Source organism: Tenrec ecaudatus, chromosome 1, assembly GCF_050624435.1.
Source record: "Tenrec ecaudatus isolate mTenEca1 chromosome 1, mTenEca1.hap1, whole genome shotgun sequence".
In the NCBI taxonomy this organism is placed as follows: Eukaryota; Metazoa; Chordata; class Mammalia; order Afrosoricida; family Tenrecidae; genus Tenrec; species Tenrec ecaudatus.
The window spans coordinates 261173152-261196097 of record NC_134530.1 but is presented as its reverse complement, the minus strand read 5'-3'; the positions used below and the strand labels follow the sequence as shown (position 1 = coordinate 261196097).

The 22946-nt window shown below is 40.7% G+C and overlaps 2 protein-coding genes across 9 annotated transcripts in view; one reads left to right on the top strand and one right to left on the bottom strand.

Annotated features, from left to right (window-relative positions):
- The window catches only part of TTC13 (tetratricopeptide repeat domain 13), a 108201-nt gene extending 92367 nt beyond the window's left edge, over window positions 1-15834 (bottom strand). For both annotated transcript variants that reach the window (XM_075531910.1, XM_075531916.1), the window contains exon 1: window positions 15474-15834. In XM_075531910.1, coding sequence (XP_075388025.1) covers window positions 15474-15741 — 268 coding nt within the window. In that variant the 5' untranslated portion in view covers window positions 15742-15834. The remainder of the gene's footprint in view (window positions 1-15473) is intronic.
- Window positions 15835-15987: 153 nt separating this feature from the next.
- Window positions 15988-22946, top strand: part of ARV1 (ARV1 fatty acid homeostasis modulator) — a 45305-nt gene continuing 38346 nt past the window's right edge. For all 7 annotated transcript variants that reach the window (XR_012779741.1, XR_012779742.1, XR_012779740.1 and 4 more), the window contains exons 1-2: window positions 15988-16192; window positions 21831-21950. Coding sequence is in view for 4 of the 7 variants with exons in the window: in XM_075531888.1 (XP_075388003.1) it covers window positions 16019-16192; window positions 21831-21950 (294 nt within the window). In the remaining 3 variants the exon portion in view is untranslated. The remainder of the gene's footprint in view (window positions 16193-21830; window positions 21951-22946) is intronic.

Below are 22946 nucleotides of genomic sequence, written 5' to 3'. Positions count from 1 at the left end.
TATCCTCGGTCTTTGATGTCTGATACCTGATCCTATCAACACCTCGTGATCACACAGGCTGGTGTACTTCTTCCATGTGGGCTTTGTTGCTTCTGAGCTAGATGGCTGCTTGTTTATCTTAATGCCTTTAAGACCCCAGACGCTGAATCTTTTGATAGCCAGGCACCATCAGCTTTCTTCACATTTGCTTATGCACACGCTTTGTCTTCAGTGAACGTATTGGGAATGTGAGCAACATGGAATACCAGGTTAAAAGAACGAAGTGTTCGTGCATTGAGGGAGTACTTGAGTGGATGCCCAATGTCCATCTGCTACCTCTATAAATGCCCTTTGCTTCCTCGTTCTTTCCTCTATTTCCCTTGACTTTCCTCTTGTCCCACTATCATGCTCAGCCTTCATTTGGGTTTCAGTAATTTCTCTCAATTACATTGCCCTTGATCAAGCCCTACCAGGACTCCTACACGCTCCTCACCATTGATTTTAGATCACTTATTCCTCCCAGGGTTTGTTAACACCCACTTCCTTTCTTCCACCTCCCTCCTCCCACTCACCCTAGAACCGTCAAACCGTTTTCTCCTCCAGATTATTTATCCCACCTATCTTATCTAGATAGACATGTAGAGATAATAATATGCACAAAAACAAGACAGAGCAAAACAAAGTAACAAAAGAAAACAAAACACCAACAACAACAAAAAAGAAAAGCCTATAAATAGTTCAAGGTCTGTTTGTTGACCCTTAGGAGTATTTTCTGGTTGAGTCTGATGGGGTGCCATGCCCTGGCCCCAAAGTCTACTTTTGGTACTCCCTTGGGACTCCATTTCTCTGCTTCCCTTGCTGTTCTGTTGTACACTCTTAGTGTTTCACCTCGGTGTGGTAGGGTCAGATTGGGCACAATTCCCACACTGTCTCCAGCTGAACCACCAATTTTTAGGTTAGTAATTGACTATAAATTATTTATGCCACTTACAGACCTAAGTTTGGTATACTCGCCGTGGATTCTGAGTTGTTCTAGCAAATTATCTACAATCCAAAGTGGCAGTAGAAACCAGCAGATCAGAAAGTTAGGGTGTCATATACACTCCAAATCTTGTGGCTAGAATCCTGAAAGGATAGTGAGAAAACAACCTCAAATTAGTGGCCAACAGGTCTGAAAGTTGGCATAACCTGTACATGCACCAAAATTATGGCTTGTATCTTCCTACCTGGAAGTCTTTGAACTTGTGAGTCTGGCATTGCTCCAAGTGACAACGGTTAGTAGAGAGTGACCTGGGGGCACTGGCAACAAGGATAAAGTAGAAATGCGGTCTAGATCAGTCACTGTATTTTGGAGACTGGATTCATGCTGAACTTCCTACAGCACAGTAATTAATAGCGCTGATTCTGAAATTAGACTGCCTAAGTTTCCATTGCTATTCCTTACTTACTCTTAGTGGAGACACTTACTGTAACTTGCTTAATTATTGTTGCTTCATAATAAATACATGCATTTTAATATCAAGCAATCTTTCTTCCTCAAAATATGTCTTGGTCATTTGGACAAAATTTCCTGTTCTGGATAAACTTGTCATTTTACTAAAATTTTAAAAGAAAAAAATATCTCTAGAATTATACTAGAATTGCATTAAAATTGTAGATTAATCAGAGGAGGGAGACGTGGTATACAAAATTTAATCTCTCAATCAAGTCTTTTAAGGAACAATATGAAATTGAATAATGTTTATGCAATGCTTACACATGTTTGTTGTTATTTTAATATACAGCTTTAAAATTATTAATCAAATATATATATTACATATGTTAAGATCCAGACATTGTGTTAGCCTCAATGGCCAGCAAACACAGAAATGACCGCTGTCCTAGCTATAGATAAATAATTCAACAGGGGAAAGTGACAATCATCAGAGTCAGTCAGAGAAACGCAAAATAACATTAGAATATGAATTATAAACAAGATTATAACAGGGAGAAATGGCCTCGTTGGGGAATGTTTCCTTAAGGTATGAGTGATAGCAATTGCTAACACTTCTGTAGTTACCATGTCTAGGCACCATGCTAATCCCTAGTCTACTGATGAGGAAAATACAGCAAAGAGGCTGTAAATAACTTGGCTTATGGCCACACAGCTAGTAAAGTGACAGAGGCAAGATTTGAACCAGAGCAAGTAGAGAACTGAAGGAAATAGAGGCCTTAACAGGTGGTCCCATGGGAGGATGATTCATATAGTAATATTATATTATAAATCTTTTGTTTTAACTGGCTAGATCTGAACACTTTAGCTGTCCACATATTTGAACTCTTAACAACTCCATTACTGTTCCCATTTGGTCAGGTGAAACTATATCATCTTCATGATTTTAGCAAGGTTTAAAATATTTATCATCATTTAGCATCTTAAACTGGATAAAAAGTGTGTTAAACAACCATGGGAGCAACAGACACTTTGCTTATTCCCAACATTAATACTTCAATTACTAACCTAGTATTTTCTCAATTTTTACCATTAAGTTTTTCATTTACTATCTATTACCATCTACAGCAGTGGTTCTCAACCTTCCAAATGCTGCGACCCTTTCATACAGTTTCTCATGTTGTGGTGACCCCAATCATAAAATTATTTTTGTTGCTCCTTCATAACTGTAATTTTGCTACTGTTATGAATTGGGTGATCCTTGTGAAAGGATTGTTCGCCCCCCAAAGGGGTCATGACCCACAGGTTGAGAACCGCTGATGTAGAGGCAAGCTGCTCTAAAACGATGGCTATTGGGTTGAAATTGATGTATTTTATCAAGCAAATGAGGTATCCTTAGTCTTTGTTTTACCTAACGTTTTTAAATCAAGAAAGTTTGCTGAGTTTCAAGCTTTTCTTGAGACTTCTTTTAAGATAATGGTTCTCAACCTTCCCAATGCCATGATTCTTTAATACAGTTCCTCATGTTATCGTGACCCCCCCCCCAACCATAAAATTATTTTCACTGCTACTTTGTAACTGTAATTTTGCTACTGTTATGAATCAGGGGACCCGTGAAGGGGTCGTTGGACTTCCAAAGGGGCTGCAACCCACAGGTTGAGAAGCACTGCTTTAAGATGATCCTATGTTTGTTCTCCTTTGATCAACTAGGTGATTTTTTTAAAACTTCTGGAATAAATTGTAATTAAGGCATTTATTCTTTTAACTACCTGCTGGCTTCAGTTTACTAAATGTGTGATCTTTTTAAAATCATTTTATTAGGGGCACATACAACTTATCACAATCCATACATACATCAATTGTATAAAGCTCATTTGTACTGTCCCCCAGGGAGGAAGTTATATGTAGATCCCTGTAATCGGATTCCCCTCTCTACCCCACCCTCCCTCCACCCTCCTGGTATTCCACTCTCACCACTGGTCCTAAAGGGCTCATCTGCCCTGGATTCCCTGCGTTTTTCCAGTTCCTGTCTGTACCAGTGTACATTCTCCGGTCTAGCCAGATTTTTTTTTAAACAATTTATTAGGGCTCATACAACTCTTATCACAGTTCATTCATATACATACATCAATTGTATAAAGCACATCTGTACATCCTTTGCCCTAATCATTTTTTTCCTCCTCTTTTCTTTTTTTACATTTTATTAGGGACTCATACAACTCTTGTCACAATCCACACATATACATACATCAATTGTATAAAGCACATCCATACATTCCCTGCCCCAATCATTCTCAAAGCATTTGCTCTCCACTTAAGCCCTTTGCATCAGGTCCTCTTTTTTTTCCCCCTCCCTCCCCTCTCCCCCCTCCCTCATGTGCCCTTGGTAATTTATACATCGTTATTTTGTCATATCTTGCCCTATTCAGAGTCTCCCCTCCCCCCCTAGCCAGATTTTTAAGGTGGAATTGGGATCATGATAGTGGGGGAGAGGAAACATTTAGAAACTAGAGGAAAGTTGTATGTTTCACTGTTGCTACACTACACCCTGCCTGGCTCGTCTCCTCCCTGCGACCCTTCTGTAAGGGGATGTCCAGCTGTCTACAGATGGGCTTTGGGTTCCCACTCTGTACTCCCCCTCATTCACATTGATATAATTTTTTGTTCTTTTATGCCTGATACCTGATCCCTTTGACACCTCATGATAACACAGGCTGGTGTGCTTCTCCATAAACTTAAGATCCTTATAACTATGCATATGGCTTTGCTTTTTGTTCCTACTTTACTAGATTTTCACATCAGTGTATTTGTTAGTTTAGAAAGATTTGAGTTGTAAACTATGTCTGGATAGATATTAAGTTTGCTCTCCCATCTTAAAATATTTAACTAAATGCCATTTTAGATGGATTATGAATAAGGAAGACTTGGAAAGAATTGATGCATTTGAACTATGGTGTTGGTGAAGAATATGAACTGGAAACTATCTAGCATGTAGCTAGAAAATTCTAGAGAAGTTATAAATATGAATTTGGTAATCATTAACTCATGGTGGATAATTATGCTGGGAATGTAGGTAAGATCTCAAAGAAAGCTTATGAAGCTCAGTTTAATGAGGAGAAAAGAAATGGTACTGTCGGAGACAGCATTTTGAAGACACAAGGAGCATTAACTTGGTAGTGTCCTTTTTTCTTTTTAAACAGCTGTCATTTTCTTTGAAATGTTCTATACGGTTTCCATCAAGCTGTATACAGACTCATCATAATGAGTTTCAACTTTCCTTTATTATTCAAGTCAATATTTTTCTCTCTATAATTCTTGGTAAGTCTTGGTAGATAACTATCTAAACTTTACCAGCAGTTTCAAGGAAATTTAGATTAAATTGGATCTGACTATTTTCCATACCAATGAATTAAGTTCACTGGTTCAGTGGATAGGCAATGGAATCAAATGGACTGGGAACAGATGTCAAACTGGCTGCTCGACTTTGGGTATGCTATTTAATATTTCTTAACCTCAGTTTCCTCATCTGGAAAATAAAAATCATCTCAATATACCCTCATAGGGTCATAGAGCCATCGTAAGGAATAAAGGACATAATGTCCTTTTCACAGTAAATGGATGTTAAGTATTAGTATAGACATGAGGGTAAACCATAAGGTATTGATACAAAATCACATAACTATTAAATAAAATTCTCAAAGTGAGACACTTGTTTTTCAGCATATCCTCCATCTAAGTATATACACTTCTAAAAGCACGTTTTGCTTCTCTATCCTTCCCCTAAGAATTCTGAACTCCATTTATACCACATCAAAAAGGTACTTTTAGCACCTCAAAGAACTCAAATTATGTTCCTTTTAAATGTTTTTTGAGATGGGAGTGGGGAACTGTCCAAAGGGGCAAACTCAGGGCTGCAGGGTGGACACGGTCAGGTTTCTCAATGAAATGCTCATGGAACAGCCTTTGGCACCTTCAAAAAATGAGCAGCTACATTGTCATGATAGAAAAAAATCTCCCTGACATAAGTTTCCTGGCCTTGTCCTCACAAATGCAGGTGTCTATTTTCTTAAAATGTCTTCGTCATATGCTGAGTGGTCATCTTGTGGCTTTGGAGGAAAATCTATCAGAGGGGTAACCTCTGTAATCTCAAGAAACAGCCATCCTAACCTTCTGAGCTGAGTCTTCATTCTTTGAATTTAATTGGCCTGGTGGATTCCCCTGAAGCCACTGTTTCAAGTGGAACTTTCGGTTTTGAAGGCATTCCCAGGGAGAGTACATGCCTGCAGCCATCTACTCAATGAAGAAACACGTTTACATTTTTGTTTGACATAAACCTCTGCGTGCATGAACTGAAGCCCCAGCAGCAATACTTTTTGACTTACCCTTGCATTTAGATAAAAAGTAAAAATAAACAGGTAACAGAAGGAAAATGTTGGCAAACATTCATTCAAACAGAAAAGTATTTCTCCCATATTCTAAACTTAAATAAGGCAGAAAAAAATTTACTTTTATTCAGAAAGTATGGACAATGCAATGGGCATTTTTTTAAAAAAAGAAGCAACTATGAATATTTTCTCCATAGAAAAACAAACATCACAAGTATGTGGTTACACATGCTTTTCAAATAAATAGTTGATATCTAAAACTGTGCTGGAAAAGGTGGAAGGCACAGCTGGAGACAAAGTAAGGGAAGGTATTCCAGGAGCTCATACTGAAACCTATGAGTAGTCTGGGCAGTAGTCTGGCACCAAGGGATCCTACTGCTTGTTCCTGGGGAGCTGGGTCAGAGTGCAGCTCAGCCTGCTGCTGACTATCCTATTTTCTGGGCCTGGGATTCTATTTATGCTGGGATTTGCACGGTTCAGACGACCTTTGCCCAGGCAACCTTTGCCTGTGTGTTCTATTCAGCCCGTGGGACTCCCATCAGCAGTTAGCCCTAGCCCTACAACTGCCAGGCTGCTCTCTCTGGAGGAATTATATACATTCGACTCATCAGACGTTGATTTAGACCCAGCTGCTTGAACCTGAAGGCCTGTGGGAAAGTGCTTGGACTGCTGTGCTCACCTATGTAGGGGCCTGGATCAATAAGGACAGGCTTGGGACTAGATGAGCAAGAGAGTGGTGATTGCTTAATGGTGGGTGAGGTCAGGTCCGTTTGATTCTGAAGAACGCATTGGTTTGGGATCGTGGTGTTTATCCGGAACCTTAGGTTTACCACAATGAGGCTCAGAATACAGAACAGAAGCTGCTTCTCGGGCTATGCTAGGTTATGTTGTTGTTGGGTGGAATTGAGTTGGTTCTCACTATAACACTGCCTGCTCAGGGACATGCTCACCATTGCTCTTAGGTTTGAGCTCACAGAAGCAGTCACTGTGTCAACCCATTGCTCTTATGTTTGAGCTCACTGAAGCAGCCACTGTGTCAACCCATTGCTCTTATGTTTGAGCTCACTGAAGCAGCCACTGTGTCAACCCATTTCCTTGATGGGTTACCTCCTTTTCAGTACCCCTCTACTTTACCAAACATGATGTCCTTCTCCAGGGCCTAGTATCGCCTGCTCAAAGCACGTGAGGCCAAGGCTCGCCATCCTTGCCTCTAAGCAGCATTCTAACTGTACTTCTTCCAAAACAGATGTGTTATTTCTTTTGGCAGTACATGGCACTTTCAATATTCTTCACCAATACCACAATTCAAATGCATTGCTTCTTCTTTGGTTTTTCTTATTTAATGTCCAACTTTCACATGTATACTACATGACTGAAAATACCATGGTTTGGGTCCAGCATACCGTAGGCCCCAACATAACAGCCTTGCTTTTCAATACTTTAAAGAGGTCTTATGCTGTTTCTATGAGCATTGATTATTAGTTGTACATAGTGAATTTGCTTTCAGATGTTTTTGTTTTTAAGACATGGGGCTGGGAAAGGGTTTCATAGAGTCTAGTTTATACATAGTTGTCCAGTGTGGGGAGGAATTTTAGGAACCTCTATGTCAGAAGGTGCCCTTTGTCACATACTGCAGCCAGTAGAACTGAGCAAGCAGCCGGAGCCAGAAGCAGTATTAGCAGCTGGCTCCAGGCATTTGCTTGGAGGGGCTGAACCAGTGGCAGACAAGTGGGTCTAGCTATCTAAAACACAAACTTTCCCAGAGGCTTTTGCACCTGTTGGCAGCTACTTACTGCTACTTTGCAGCGGTACCTTTTTCATCTCAAACTTTAAAACAAATGACAAGAACAAATATCTCTATTACTTGGGGAAGATTTTTTAAAGGAAACATTTAAATAAATTACATTTAAAACCATAGAATACAGTATTCTTCTGAAGAGAAGAGTAGGTAATGGGCTCTGTATTGGCTGGAGAGCAGAGATTTGTCTGTTGTCAAGTTTATGATGTCTGTTCTCTGGGAGGAAAGTGTTAAACAAACCTGAGTCGACTCAAATGAGGCTGCTTAGACAATAACATAAGCCTTGATGCCACAGGTTGACAATGAGCTACCTAGATCAAGTCATAATGGCAAATGATTTCTAACTTCTATTACCTAGAATCTGGGTCTCCTAGAGCCAGGTAAGTTTTATATAGCCAAGTAGGGAAAGGAAAGAAAGATTTATTCAATTTGTACTATACTAGTGTGCTAGAAGGAGCCCTGGTGGCAGAGTGGTTACATATTGGGCTGCTAACTACAAGGTCAGCAGTTCGAAACCACCAGGTACTCCTTGAGAAAGATGGGGCTTTCTACTCCTGGGATCACTATGAGTTGGCATTGAATGGATGACAGTGAGTTGAATATGCTAGTAAAGGAGCCCTGATGGAATAGTGGGTAACAAACATATTAGGCTGCTAACTACAACATCAGTAGTTCAAAACCACTAGTCACGCCTTAAGGGAACAATGAAGCTTTCTATTCCCATAAAGAGTTACAGTGACAGAAAGCTAAAGGGGCACTTTCCCCCTATCCTTTAGGGTTGCTATGAGTCAAAATGGACTCAATTGCAGTGAGTTTGATTTTGATTTGAGTATGCTAGTAAATACTATTCTTATACTTATCATTCTGATACCCAATGTTAAGAACAGGGCTTTGTTTGGAGTCTGACTACCTGGGCCTCTCTCTTTAGTTATGTGACCAGAAGTAACAATATCACTGTGTCTCATTTCCTCATCAGAGAAAAGCAAATAACCACCCAATGAGGTCATTGCTGTTGTTATGGAGATTAACTAAACTAATTGATGTAAAACAGAACAGCAGTTGGTACACAGCAAGCACTCCATATACAAGGATAAATTAAAAACTACTACTAAAAACTACAAATCATAGAAATTTTATTACACACAAAAATAAAAATGTGGTCATTTCCCAAGTTATCCTCCATGTATATTTCTGAGGACAGTGTTTCCATTTCTCTAACCCCTACGTTTCCAAACTTGGCTGATCACTGGGTTCATTTGGGGATTTAGTGAAAAGACAGATTCCTGGGCTCCCTTTCCAAGGTAAAGAATCAAAATCCCTAGAGGGAGGAGCCCAGGAATCTGTGTTTTCACCAGATCCTCAGGTGATTCCAACGATCAGTCAAGTCTGAGACCTTAGTCTCTAACCCTGCCTCAAAGAATCCTGAACTCTTCGATTTACACCATGTCAAAATGGCAGTTTTTGTATCCTTCAAAGTCTCAAATCATGCTCTTTGAAATGTTGAGTTTGGGGAACCAAAAGATGTCTGAAGGGACAAATTGTGGCTATAGGGGGAAGGTAGTTGAGGAGGGACAGTCTCCCTTGGGGACTTGCCTGAATGTCTCCCTGATGTAGGTCACAGCTGAGTTGTGTCCTAACTACATTGGGGAGGCCCTTGGAACCCCGAGCTGGCCCTTGTTGTGGTCTACCACAAACTACATATCCCAATCATGGCCCCATTCCAACTCCAGTAACACTACCTGTAACTCTGAGGTCTTGATCTGCCACACACCGTGCATGTGTAACAGTTGTCCTTAGCCCTTCCATGCCCTTTCTAAAGTTCTGTGTATCAACAAATCTTTGGACCATTATAACCCTGTGCCAATGGTTCCTCCATTTGAATAATATGTCCTTGTCTTTTCCTTGTCCTATTTAAGAATATAATACATATTCTTAAAAAAAGAGATTTGGTGGATGGGGTACAGTTTTTCCAGTGAACTTCTCATAGGACAGTCTTGTCCACGAAGCAGATGCATTGAGTAAAGGGAGGAAATTCCTTGGTACTTCACTGCCCTTAAATTCCAATGCCACTTTCAATTTTCTTAAAATTTCATAATACAAGTGGGTACCAAAAAACCTGGAATTGTGCTGGGCAGAGTGGAGCTTTCCTAGTACACATTTTCCCCCTAGGCGAGCATCGAGCAATTCACTCTGAGTTAGTACACCCAGTGGCCTCGCTTAGGAAGGTTCTCTCTGGTCAGTAAACTTTCTCATAAAAGCAGTTTTGCTCAGACCTCATTTTTTGTGATGGCCTATTTAAAAGAACAGCATGCAGTTGTGAAATTCGGTTTCCTGCTTGGGAAAAATACCACAGAAACTGTTGTGACGCTGAACACAGCTTACAAGGACAGCACTTTTGGAAAAACTCAAGTGTTCAAGTGGTTTTCTTGTTTCAAAAAAGGTGAAATGTCAATTGATGACAAACCTTATTCTGATGTCCGTCAACTTCCTAAACGGACGAAAATGTCGGCTTGTAGCGCATTTAGAGTTCATTCCACCAGGTCTGACTGTTAATCAAGCTTTCTATTGAGAGGTTCTGAAAAGACTGCCTAACAGTGTGTGACACAAAAAGGCCTGATTTGTGGTAGCCAGGTAACTGGTTTTGCCTCTATGACAATGCACCTGCTCACACAGCCATCTCAGTGCCCCAGCTTTTGGCAAAAAAATCAGCATGCCTCTCTTGCCCCATACACCTTACTCACCTGACCTCACTCTGTGGGACTTGTTTGCTTCTGCGAATGCAGAGGGACATGAAAAGACAGCAGTTTGAGGATGTAGAATAGGTGAAGAAAGAAATGAAGTGCTGTCATCTATCCAAACAAATGAGTCTGAAATATGTTTCCATGAATGGAATTACAGATTTGACAAAAGTATTAAATATAATGGAGAGTCCTTTGAAGGTTGTTTTGTAAAAGGAAAAATAATAAAATACATATCTTTGTGGGGGAGTGGGTGGGGGTGTTGGCGGGGGAGTTCTGGGTTTTGGGAGATACGCCGTTCATGGGGTCCATGTAATCATGATGTGTCCAAGAAAATCTATCTACACCTTGGGAATCGCAAAACAGTTACCATAATCTTCTGAATTAATCTCTGCTTGATTTCATCTTTGAAGTTCTCCCAGCCTTCTTTAAGACATTTGATCCACCTAAAGACTATTGTTTTATGTGTGGCAGCAATCCCACAAACTAGTTGCAAATATTCAATTATTTGGGAAGATGTTCGTTTGAATTTTGTCAAAAATTTGGCATTAGCCCTGAACTAAAACTGTTTTCCCCAAAACACCAAAAGTATCCTTTTTTCTTTGATGGCTCTCTAAGACTAGTATATTTGTGAGAGAATTTGTCTGCAGCCATCCACTGATCAAAGAGACAAGTTTAAATATGTTCTGTGTGAAGCCCAGACATGTGTGAACTGAAACACTAGTAACAATGGTTTTTTTATTTAGCCTCATTATTGACTATTTAAACCAACCTTGTAACTTAGGTCATGCTGGTACTGTTATGTACATTTATGTATATTTAATTCTTATGTACAATACAACAAAATGTTGTCCAGTTCTGTGCCATCTTCTGGATCATGGGTTTTGTTCCAGTCCATTAGGGTAGCCACTGTGTTTTTGACATAGCTTCCAATCTATGGGATTTATCTTTCAGCAATGTCTTGGAAAATAGTCTATGAGGGTCCACAGAGTTTCTATTAGCTAATGTTGAAAGGTTGCCAGGCCTTCTTCCTAGTCTGTCTTAGTTTGGAAGCTGCTGAAACCCATTCACCACAGTGATCCTACTGGTATTTGAAAAAAGTGGATTCTTTGTGGGCATGGCAGGGGAGTTGTGGAGAAATGAGGAACTAATAATGATGAGTACAAGAATGAAGAAAATGTTTTAAAACTGATTGTAGTGATGACTGTACAATTCTTCTGGATGTGATTGAACTAATGAATTGTTTAATTCAATATGCCAATAAAATTGTTAAAAAAAACAACAAAACTGTGCACAGCTCCCAGCACCAGTTAACACTGGAGCCATGACAGCATGATCGTTCATGACAGCATGATCATTCATGACAGCATGATCGTTCATGACAGCATGATCGTTTCCTAAGTCGGGAGCCCTGGTGGCACAGTGGGTTACTCGCTGGGCTACTACCCAGGTCAGCAATTTGAAAATGTCAGCTACTCTTTGGCAAAAATATGAGGCTTTCTACTTCTCTAAAGAATTACAGTCTTGGAAACCCACAGGTGCAGCTCTACTCAGCCCTACATGGTGGCTGTGATTCAGAATTGACTCGAAGGCAGTGATAATTGCTTAAGTTAGGGAAGCATGCCTTCAATTTACAAAGGCAATTGAGGCAAAGACAGTTTATTAACTTGCTTAGAGTAACACAACAAAGAGCAATTCTTGTTCTACTATGCAATACTGGTTATGTTATTTATGCTGTTACCAGTCAAGGTCTACTACAAAACAAAGACATCAATATATATCTTTTATGAGTGAGACTTCCTGAAAGAAATTAGATTGTGCTAACCTTGACATCTCATCTCGATTAAATTTGTCTTCCCAGTGTGTTGTTGTCAGGTACAAAGTTACAACAACACATGGCAGCCCAATGTACAACAGAAGGAAGCATTCCCGAGCCCTGCCTCTTTCTCATGATCTTTGCACTGTGTGAGCCTATTGTAGCCACCGTGTCGATCCACTGTGGTAAGAAGCTTCCTCTTTTTCACTGTCTAGTTTACCAAGCATGATGTCCTTCTCCAAAGACTGGACCCTCCTGATAACATGTCCAAAGTCTTATCATCCTCACTTCTAAGGAGCATTCTGGCTGTACTTCTTCCAAGACTAATTTGTTCATTCTTCTGGCAGTCCACAGTATATTTAATATCCTTTGCTAATACGATAAGTCAAATGCCTCAATTGTTCTTTGGTCTTCCTTATTGTCAGCCTCCAGGTACACATGAGACAACTGCAAATACTTTAGTTAGGTGCACTTTATTCCTTACAGCAACATTTTTGCCTTTTTTTTTTTTTAACACTTTAAAGAAGCCTTTTGCAGCAAACTTTTCCAGGGCACTGTTTGATTTCTTGACTGCCAATTGTGGAGCCAAGTAAAATGAAATCTTTGACAACTTCAATGTTTTGTTTATCGTGAAGTTGTTTCTGAACCAGCGTTAGTTGTGCTTAGTTCTTTAATGTTGTGGTACAATACACACGGAAGGCTTTAGTCTTTGATCTTCATCAGCGTTTCAAGTAATCTTAACTTTCAGTAATAAGGTTGTGTAACCAGCCTATCACAGGATGTTAATGTCTTCCTCCAATCTTGATACCACATTCGGCTTCATGTAGTTCAGTTTCTTGAATTATTTGCTCAGTATATAGATTGAACAACTATGGTGAAAAGATACAACCCTGATGAACAACTTCTCTAATTTTAAATCATGCGGTATCGCCTTGTTCTATATGAGAGACTGCTTCTTGGTCTAAGCACAGGTGCTAGATGAGCACAATTCACATTCTGGAATGTTATTCATAATTTGGTGTAATCCATAGTCTAATACCTATGTCAACCAAACACTCTGGTATTCATTCAGTCAGAGCCATCTGACATTGGCAGTAATAGCCCTTGACCCATATCCTCTTCGGAATCTAGTTTGAATTTTTGGAAGTTATTTTTGTCAATATACTGCTGCAATCATTTCAGGGTTATCTTCAGCAAAATTTCACTTGTGCATGTTAATGATACTATTCAATAATTTCCCCATTCAGTAGAATACCCTTCTTTGAAACAGTTATGAGTGCAGATCTCTTCCAATTTATTGTTCAGGTAGCCATGTTCCAAATTTCTTGGCATAGTGAGCATTTCCTGTGTTGTATCTCTTTATTGAAGCACCTCAACTAGTATTCTGCCAATTCCCAAGAACAGGGTTAGGGAATGTGAAGGGTATGGGAAGAATGAAATCACCAATACCAATTAATAACACACCTCATCAAAGAGAAGCAGTTCCAGCCATCACAATAGGAGTGAGTTGATTCATTAGCAGGCTAATTTTTTTAAGGTCCATGAATGATGTTAAAATTTTCAAGTAGCCCTCAGCAGAAGAAAGTTCCTCCACCCCTGCCCTGGAGTTTTGTTTATTGCCAGTGCCTTCAGTGCAGCTTGGGTTTCTTCCTTTAATATCATCAGCTCTTATTCATATCCTACCGTCTTAAAAGGTACATTAGTCAATTCTTTTTGGTACAGTGGCTCAATTTCTTCCATCTTTTAAAAATGCTTCCTATGCTGTTTAATATTTTACCCATGGAACCCTTCAATATTGCAACTCAAGGCTTAACTTTTTCTGCAGTTCTTTCAGCTTGCTTTTCCCTTTTGGTTTTCTACTCCAGACTTTCACGCTTGCCAGCTTGTTATCTCAAAGTGGCTTTTGAAATCTTCTGTTTAGCTCTTTTACTTCATCATTTCTTCCATTTGCTTCAGCTACTCTTAATTCAAGAACAAGTTTCAAGAGTGTCTTCTGACATTGTTCCTTTTTTGCATATGTGTTTCTAATGACTTTTTGCTTTCTTCGTGTCATACTACAATTTATCTAGTTATTAGTGTTTAATGCCACAAATCTCGTATTCTTGAGATGGTTTCTAAATTTAGGTGGGATATACTCAAAGTCCTACTTTTGGCTTTCACAGACTTGTTTTAAGTATCTTTAGTGTCGATTTGAACTTGTATATTAGCAACTGATGATCTGTTCCACAGCTGGCCTCTGGCCTTCTTCTGACAGATGATTCTGAGCTTCTATTGTCATATTTCACAGATATAGTGTGTTTGACTCCAGTGTAGTTCATCTAGCGAGGGCTACATACACAGTCACCATTCAAGTTGTTGATAAAAGGTATATAATGTGAATACATTTGAATCTTGAAAAATCCAATCATGCAATCTCTTCTTGTTCATAATGCTAAATATCCATGCTGTCACACAATAAAATCCCACCGGTACCTAGTGGTGGGCCCTTTCAAAGTCCAAAGAAAGCCTTAAAAACACACAGGGGAAGAGGACTATTCAAATCTTGGGGGGGAAGGGGGAGACACAAAGATTCAAATCTTGGGGGTGGGACACACACAAAACTATACAACTTCAAAACATTTACACGTGTTTTGTCGCTGCGGCATCTCCCATGGCTTATTATCCTATCCTATCCTATCCTAAAGAACATACAGTGGTTTCCAACCATACTCAGGCTTCTCACACGCAGTCTGAAGGCCCGCAAGGTTTCTTCATCCACTGGGCAACACACCTGACAGACAGATCCCTGGTCAATTTCAACTGGAAGCGAGATGTCAACGAACAGATAAAATAGGTTTGCTCCTGTTATCCTGGTTTTTCCCCCTACAGTACAGTTTTTAAGAGAGTGTGCTTTATGCAGACATTAATCCAGGAGGTCAACAAGCACGATTTCCAGTCCTGAAATGACCAGGCTTCTCTCCTGCAAAGACTCATTTTTACCTCGCTCATCCCAGGCCATCCCATACGGGGCCAGCTACGGACACAGGGCCAAGCCACCACGATCCTTTCAACAGTTGCCTGAGGCTCCAGAGAGGTGGTCCTGAACTCTGGGGGTATGCTGTCAGTTCCCGTGTCCATTCATCACCTTCATGGAACAGCAGCTAGGGAAGGAGGACGCACAGAGGCGTGGGTGGAGAGCTCTCGAATGGAAGCCTCTGGAACCACTGCGGCACAGCTAGCTACGCGGCTCCCGGCTCGCGCTCGCGCTCCCGCACCCACAGTCGCCAGCCGGGTCCCGAACTCCGTGCCGGGCCGCCCGAGCGCCCACCCGCCGCCGCCCACTCACCGCTGCACTCGGACGAATACTGGTCCCCCCAGTCCCGAGACTGCGGGTTGCAGCCGCCGCCACCCGCCGGGGCCTCCTGCTGCTGCCGGTGCTGCAGCTCTTGCTTGAGTAGGGACAGCGGCGAATAGTACTCGGTGGCCATAGCCCCTGGGTGCAGCTCCGCAGGCAGGGCCCCCAACAGCAGTAGCAGTACCAGAAGGCGCTGGGCAACGCGGGCAGCGGACACAGCGCAGCCCCAGCAGCAGCAGCAGTAGCCGGCAGGTGCCATCTTCCCTCAAAGCGCATGTGTGTTTGCCCCTCTCCCCCACACTCCGGCCTCCCGCCTGCGAGCTGCCGCTGGGCAGGTGGGCCGTGGGAAGGAGGGGGCGGGAACCGGGAACCGGCGTGGCCTTCTGGGAATTGTAGGCCCAGCTCCGTAAACCTTTAGCGTCAGCCTGGCAGTAGAACTACAAGTCCCAGGAAGCAACGCGCAAGCAAGCGCCTTCCGCTGGTGCGCGTCTACGTAGCCCTTCCACTCAGTCGGAAGTACGCAGCGGTGGAGGGAAATGGGCACGGGCGGGCGGAGCGGGCCCAGGCCCGGGAAAGGGAACGTGGAGGGGGCGGCAGCGACTCCTACTGCTACCTCGGCCTCCTGCCAGTACAGGTGCATTGAATGCAATGACGAAGCGAAGGAGCTGTACCGAGACTATAGCCACGGTGTGCTGAAGATAACCATTTGCGTGAGTTAATGGCTTGGAGTGTCCTTGGGCAGAATCTGCGTGGCGCGGCGGGAGTTGGTGCTGCGAGTAGCAGTGAGATCGGGATCGGTTTTCCAGGATTGCGAAACTCGTGTCTTCGGTTGGTTGCTTTATGCTCGTGGCCGTAGTCTGTCGTGCTTTGCAGGAATTCCTATAGTGATGGGGGCCCCGCTGGCCGTGCCACTGTTCTCACCGAGCGGAGCGGCTTGCTGGACCCGTGAGAACTCATTCGTTTGGGTTCCTGTCAAAGCTCTTTCGTCACTAGGTAGTTTTCCTTTGCTACAAAAAATGTTGCCCGTTTTTACTCTCCACAACATATCAGCATATTCTGCAGGAGTACCTTTTTTTAAGGTTTCTCCCGTTATAGTAGGCGAATGTCTATTATATACAAAGTTCGGCCAGGTGTAGGTGATACAAACACTAGAATGGAAGAAAAGTTCTGTATTCGAGGTGTCCGTAGTCTGCTTATAAAGACGAGCCTAAGTTTTAATAGACACAAATGTGAAGGTTCTTTTAAGGCAAAGGACCTACATACAATGAAATTGTGTCCCATTTCTGATTCCTTGATGATGTTTTAGTATGAACCCCCTTAAAATGTATCTGGTCTACAGTAAGATGCTCAAGAGTAGACAAAGTGTGAGTCTGCATTGTCCATTGCAAACACAGGTGCAGCTAGCCAGTTTCTGTTATCCCTCTCAGTGGTTTTCCTTCAAGTGACAAATCTCATCCCTGGTTAAAGCTAACATATTGCCTAACTATTAGGCAGCTTAATATTGTTAGACATGAGTGGTGAGGAGGGGATGGGATGAGATGGGACACATGACCACTAACCTCAAGTAGGCCCTTAGACACTGTCCAGCAATCACATGACATTTTCTAAGACTCTCACTCTTGTGGACAGTCATAACATACTCTTTCCCCAAGTTTCCATTATATCCTCCCCCTCTCCTGCTTGACTAAGAAGATAGAACTACAATATGCGCCACAATTTTGGATACCCAATGTTAGCTTTAAGGAGTCCTCAGTGCTTAGAAGAAAATCTTTCTCTGTTCGGGGTACTCGTCTATGAGTGGTAAATAGCACAGGGAGAATAATTTTGGTAATATAAGAGAACACATTTATTAAAAGTAGACATCTCCGAAAAAGGTACTTTACTACATTTGTTTGGTTTTTCTTTTCTTTCTTTAAATTTTTTTTTAATTAAGACATAATTCAGACACTATACAATTCAATAGTTCAGTCTTATCAAGAAGTGTTATACAGTCACTACCACAATCAGTTTTAGAGCATTTTCTTCCTTCTTGTACCTCATGTTATTAGCTCCCCATTATCCTCCATTCTCCCCTGCTGTACCCCCCCCCCTCAGGAACCTTTAATCTATCTATTTGTCTCTGTAGAGTCACCCATTCTGGATTTCATATACCAAAACACATAGAAAAAGACATCGCAAAGAGTCAAAAAGACCACCAACAATAGCAAAGTACAACAGAGATAAACCCCAGTTTGAAAGGAAACAAAATATTTTATTATTCTGTTTTGCTTTGTCTTGTTTTTGTGCTCATTATTGTCTCTGCATATCTATCTAGATAAGATAGGCGGGATAAACAAACCAGAGGAGAAAACAACAGGTCCAACAGTTCCAGGGGGACATGGGAGAGGGGGGCATGGGGGTAAGGAAAGGGGGTACCAACAAACCCAGGGACAAGGGAACAACAAGTCATCTAAAATCCATGGTGAGGAGGGCATAGGATGCCTGGTGGGGCTTGAACAAGGGCAATGTAGCCAAGAGGAATTACGAAAACCTGAATGAAGGCCGAACATGAGAATGGGACAAAAGGTAAGTAAAAGGAAATAGAGGAAAGAAATAAGAGGCAGAGGTCATTTATACAGGCCTAAATACAGGTATGTACATATATAAATACATTTATGTATAACAATAGGGAAATAGACCTATGTACATATATTTACGTAGTATATAGTAAGGCAGCAGATGGGCATTGGGCCTCCATTCAAGTACTTCCTCAATGCAAGAACACTTTGTTCTAATAACCCAGCATACTGTAATGCTCACCTTCCTGACACAATCTTGCTGAAGACAAAATGGGTGTATAAGCAAATGTGATGAAGAAAACTAATAGTGCCCAGCTATCAAAAGATAGAGCGTCTGAGGTCTTAAAGGCTTGAAGATAAATAAATGGCCATCTAGCTGAGAAGCAACAAAGTCCACATGGAAGCACATCAGCCTGTGTGATCACGAGGTGTTGATGGGATCAAGTATCAGACATAAAAGACCCAAAACAAAAAATCATATCAATGTAAATGAGGAAGAGGGCTGAGTGGAGATCCAAAGCCCATCTGGACATCTCCTTACAGAAGGGTCACAAGGAAAAGATGAGCCAGTCGGGTTGCAGTATAGCACCAATGAAACAACTTTCCTCTAGTTCTTTAATGCTTCCTCCCCTTCCCGTTCCCCCCCCCCCATTCTCATGATCCCAAATCTACCTTACAAATCCGGCTAGATCAGAGCATGTACACTGGTACAGACAAGCGCTCACAACATAGGGAATCCAGGACAGACAAACCCCTCAGGACCAATAATGAAAGTAGCGATACCAGGTGGGTATGGGGAAGATGGGGGGAGTAAAGGGTGAACTAATCACAGTGATATAACTTTGCCCCCCAGGGGGACAGACAAAGAAAAGTGGGTGAAGGGAAACAGTGGTTGGTATAAGACATGAAAAAAAAAACATTTATACATTATCAAGGGTTCATGAGGCGGGAGAAGGGAAATGAGCTGATACCAAGGGCTCAAGTAGAAAGAAAATGTTTTGAAAATGATGATGGCAACATATATACAAATGTGCTTGACACAATGGATGGATGTGATAAGAGCTGTAAGAGCCTCCAATAAAATTATTTTTTTAAAAAGAAAAGCCAGAACTAAAAATGTGTCAAAAGGGAAATCAAATATTTTAGTCATTCAAATCATATGTTGAGTTTTAATCTACTATAGTCGTCTCTACAATATAATACACTCTGTCTGATAAGCAGGTTATTCCCATCCCACATTATGGTCAGAGGGAAATCACCGAGGCTTATTCTATGTGTAGATCTTGCAAATGTACTTTGTGCTTTCACTGTCATCCATAGCTTTTTGCACGTTTGGTTTTTATTTTCTTGTGGTTTCCCTTCTTACGTTCAAGGGAAAGTCAGGAGAAAAATGAGAGAAGCACTTACGGGAAGAACAAATAATAGAGGCAGAAGATGAAAAAACTAAGTCTAAACTAACTGGGAGGGAACCAGCACACTTTAATGACTTTTAAAAATATAAAATATTCCGCATGCTTAGATGGGAAGATGACACAAGCACATGGCTTATCACAGACATCCACAAGCTGCCTCTTCTACTTGGTCTCATGCAGCCTGGTGCCATCTATCCTGTGGTAGCACTTATCAGCCATGTTACGTGGCACACTTATTTATCTCCCTCCCCAGGCCTCAAGGACTGTAAGGTCCTCGATGATAGAGGCCTAAGTCTTAAGGTTAATACCTAGCATTTTGGAAGTGCCTGTTCTGCAGGAAGAGCTAAGTAAAGAGAGTTATTGCAGTGACTGTAATGACCATTCCAAAAAAGCATTTGTCAAGCAAATGAGTGCAAACGGAGCAGCTTTACTAGTTTGTCTCAGGTGTAGTTTCTGCCCACCTTCTTCCAGAAAGTGTCTCCACCCAGGACTTTGAACAGTCATAGAAAGGACCCTTGATTTCTTAGTTAGTAGTTTTATTTTAAAAATCAAGCAGCCTCTCAGGTCTTCCCATCTTGAGTAGTCGCACGGTGATGGGCTCTATAAACCAATGGTTATGAAAATACAATTTCTGATTCTGTGGCTCCTTTTATGACGCTGGCTTACTGTCTGCTCTGGCAAACACCTTCCGAATATTCATTCTTCGTGCTTTTGTTTTATAAACTTAATCTAAAATTAAAGCATCCTTCTCTTCATTGGTTTACTTAATGAGTAGAAAAACATGCCTATATGTTGTAATAACATAACAATTGCAGAAACTTTTTACATTGGCAATGAATCCAATTTTTCATCACGTGAAGTACAGGTTTCCAATTTTTCAGTGCAGCTCACTTCTAGCACTTTAATGTAATTAGAAGATCATCTAGTACGCTTGCACACTCATGACTTCTTGATCTACAGTGTTTCAAAATGCTTCCTGTCTGAGTGGAACCATTCCATTTTGTGCTGTGAGTTGTACCAGTTCTACTCTGCCCTGTAGGGTCACCAAGAGTCAGAATTGACTCAGTTGCTGTGAGTTTGGTTTTGTTTTCATGGTGCCCTGATGGCATCATCAATCAGTTACACCTTGGACTGCTAACCCCAAGGTCAGCAGTTAGGATCCACCAGTTGCTCCGTAGTGGGAAGAAGAGGCTGTCTGCTGCCACAAAGATTTACAGCCTCGAAAGAACATGCAATTTCTGAAACTGTGGCTCCTGTTAGGAGACTGGCTTACTCTCTGCTCTGGCAAACACCTTCAGAACATTCATTCTGCATGCCGTTGTTTTATAAGCTTGATCTAAATTTGAAGCATCCCTCTCTTCATTGGTTTACTTAATGTCTAGAAACGCATGCCTACAGGGGCCGTTCTAGTCTATCCCTTAGGGTCACTATGGCTGGAATCAACTCAGTGGCAGTGAGTTTGGTTTAGGTTAGGAAGGCGTAGTGTTTGTAATCACCCACTTGTATATAACTGTACAGTACATTGGAGACTTCTGAAGGAAAACGTTCTCATAGGAGCCGTTGAGAGCCTACCACTGTCATCACATCGATTCTGACTTATAACGACCCTATCCGTGTAGGGTTTCAGAGACTGTAAACCTTTACTGGAGCAGTCAACTACATTTTCCTACCTCACAGTTACCAACCTTTAGTCTAGCCTGTGGTGCCCCCAGAACTCCTGTTACCTAGCTCCAAATTACCAAACTAAGTACTGAGAGCCACAGGGATCCATGCTTTGGTAACTTAGAGCCAGACTGCAAAGCCTAGTTCTTTACACCCAGCTTAGCATCTCTATAGTGTCATTATTAGAGAGAAAACCAGGTCCCTGGTATTTGTTGGCCCAGGACTACATTCTTTAGTCACTTGTAACTCATTCATGGAAGCTCTGGATGCAACATACCATTTCTATATATTTTTTAAAACCATGTTTATATAACCACGAAGTTAGGTACCATCTCTCAGACAACAATTCACTGATAAAAGTGCATTATAAATTATTTCATTACAATCCCAACAAATTGAAAATAGAATCTCCTAGGAAACTTCCTACCTAAAAAAGATTTTTTTTTCTTAAAAAATTTTTTGAATTGAATTTCTTTCATTTCTTGAAGGAAATCAAAATACTCATATCTCTAGCCTACAAAATTTTATGTAGTCAGTTATTTCTAAAACCGCTTCTTATATAAATGAATGGCTAATACCCTAATGTAGGTTTATGTAATAAATGCTGATACAGCCTTACTGCTATATAAAACCAAAATAGACTGCTGTTTTAATATATGTTAAGGTTTCAGAATGTATGAATTTGCTGTCCTAATATTATTTTTGCATTATTTCAGAAATCCTGCCAGAAACCTGTAGACAAATATATCGAGTATGATCCTGTTATCATCTTAATTAATGCTATTTTATGCAAAGCCCAGGCATACAGACATATTCTTTTCAATACTAAAATAAATGTAAGTTGTGATCATTTTTCTATTCTTTATATTTTACTGTATAATGCTTTCCAGTATACAAGAATAATTATTCTGAGCAGAACTAAAGTATATTATTTTTTAAAATAACTTCTAACTTGAGAATGGATCTCTTATCTCAGCATATGTAGAACTTTCTAGAAACAGCAAAGGGTGATAATAATGTTAGTGAATATTTAAGAATATGGTAGCTCACAAAAAACAACCTGTACTCTTTATTGCCTTTTGAAAGAGACACCAATTATTTGGAACAGAATAAAATTAAACATATCAAAGTAAGAAAATAATTGTACCTAAAGAAGTAAGCAAATAATTTTGATGTAACTTCATTGCATTTTATACTCTTCTATTGAGGAAAGGTATGAAGTGACTAACAACTACCTTTCTATTGAGGAAAGGTATGAAGTAATTGAACATTGAGTTTATTATCAGGAAGGTCTGAAATTGATAAGATTAGGTTTCAAAAAATATCCATTTATTGTATTGAAGTATGAATTGTAATAGTAGGGTTAAGTAGAATTGTTAAATAGGTTGACAGAAAATAGAGAACATTCATTTAATGTGAAAATGAGATAAACAACAAATATGTTTTAGTATATTCCAAATATTGCATGCATATTTGTACTAAGTAATGATTTTTACATCTGAAATTCAAATAGAATGAGTATTTTTATTTACTAAATCTGCCAACCTTAAATTTGGATTAACATGGACAATAGCAGTGTAATTGACTTATCCCTGTTTCCTCCCTCACCACTAAGTAACAAGGGCAGTTTTTAAATGATTCTTAAGTATTTAAATGATTCTTCAGTATTACTGTCACCTAGGACCCTTTAAAAGCCCTCAGCCTGGATCTCACGAGAGCCAGTTAAATGAGAATACTTGGGGATGGGTGATTCCCACCATTCCAAGCATCAGGCGATTTACTATTATGCAGCCACCAAAGTCAGCATGCCAACAGGGGGAGCCTCCTCCCAC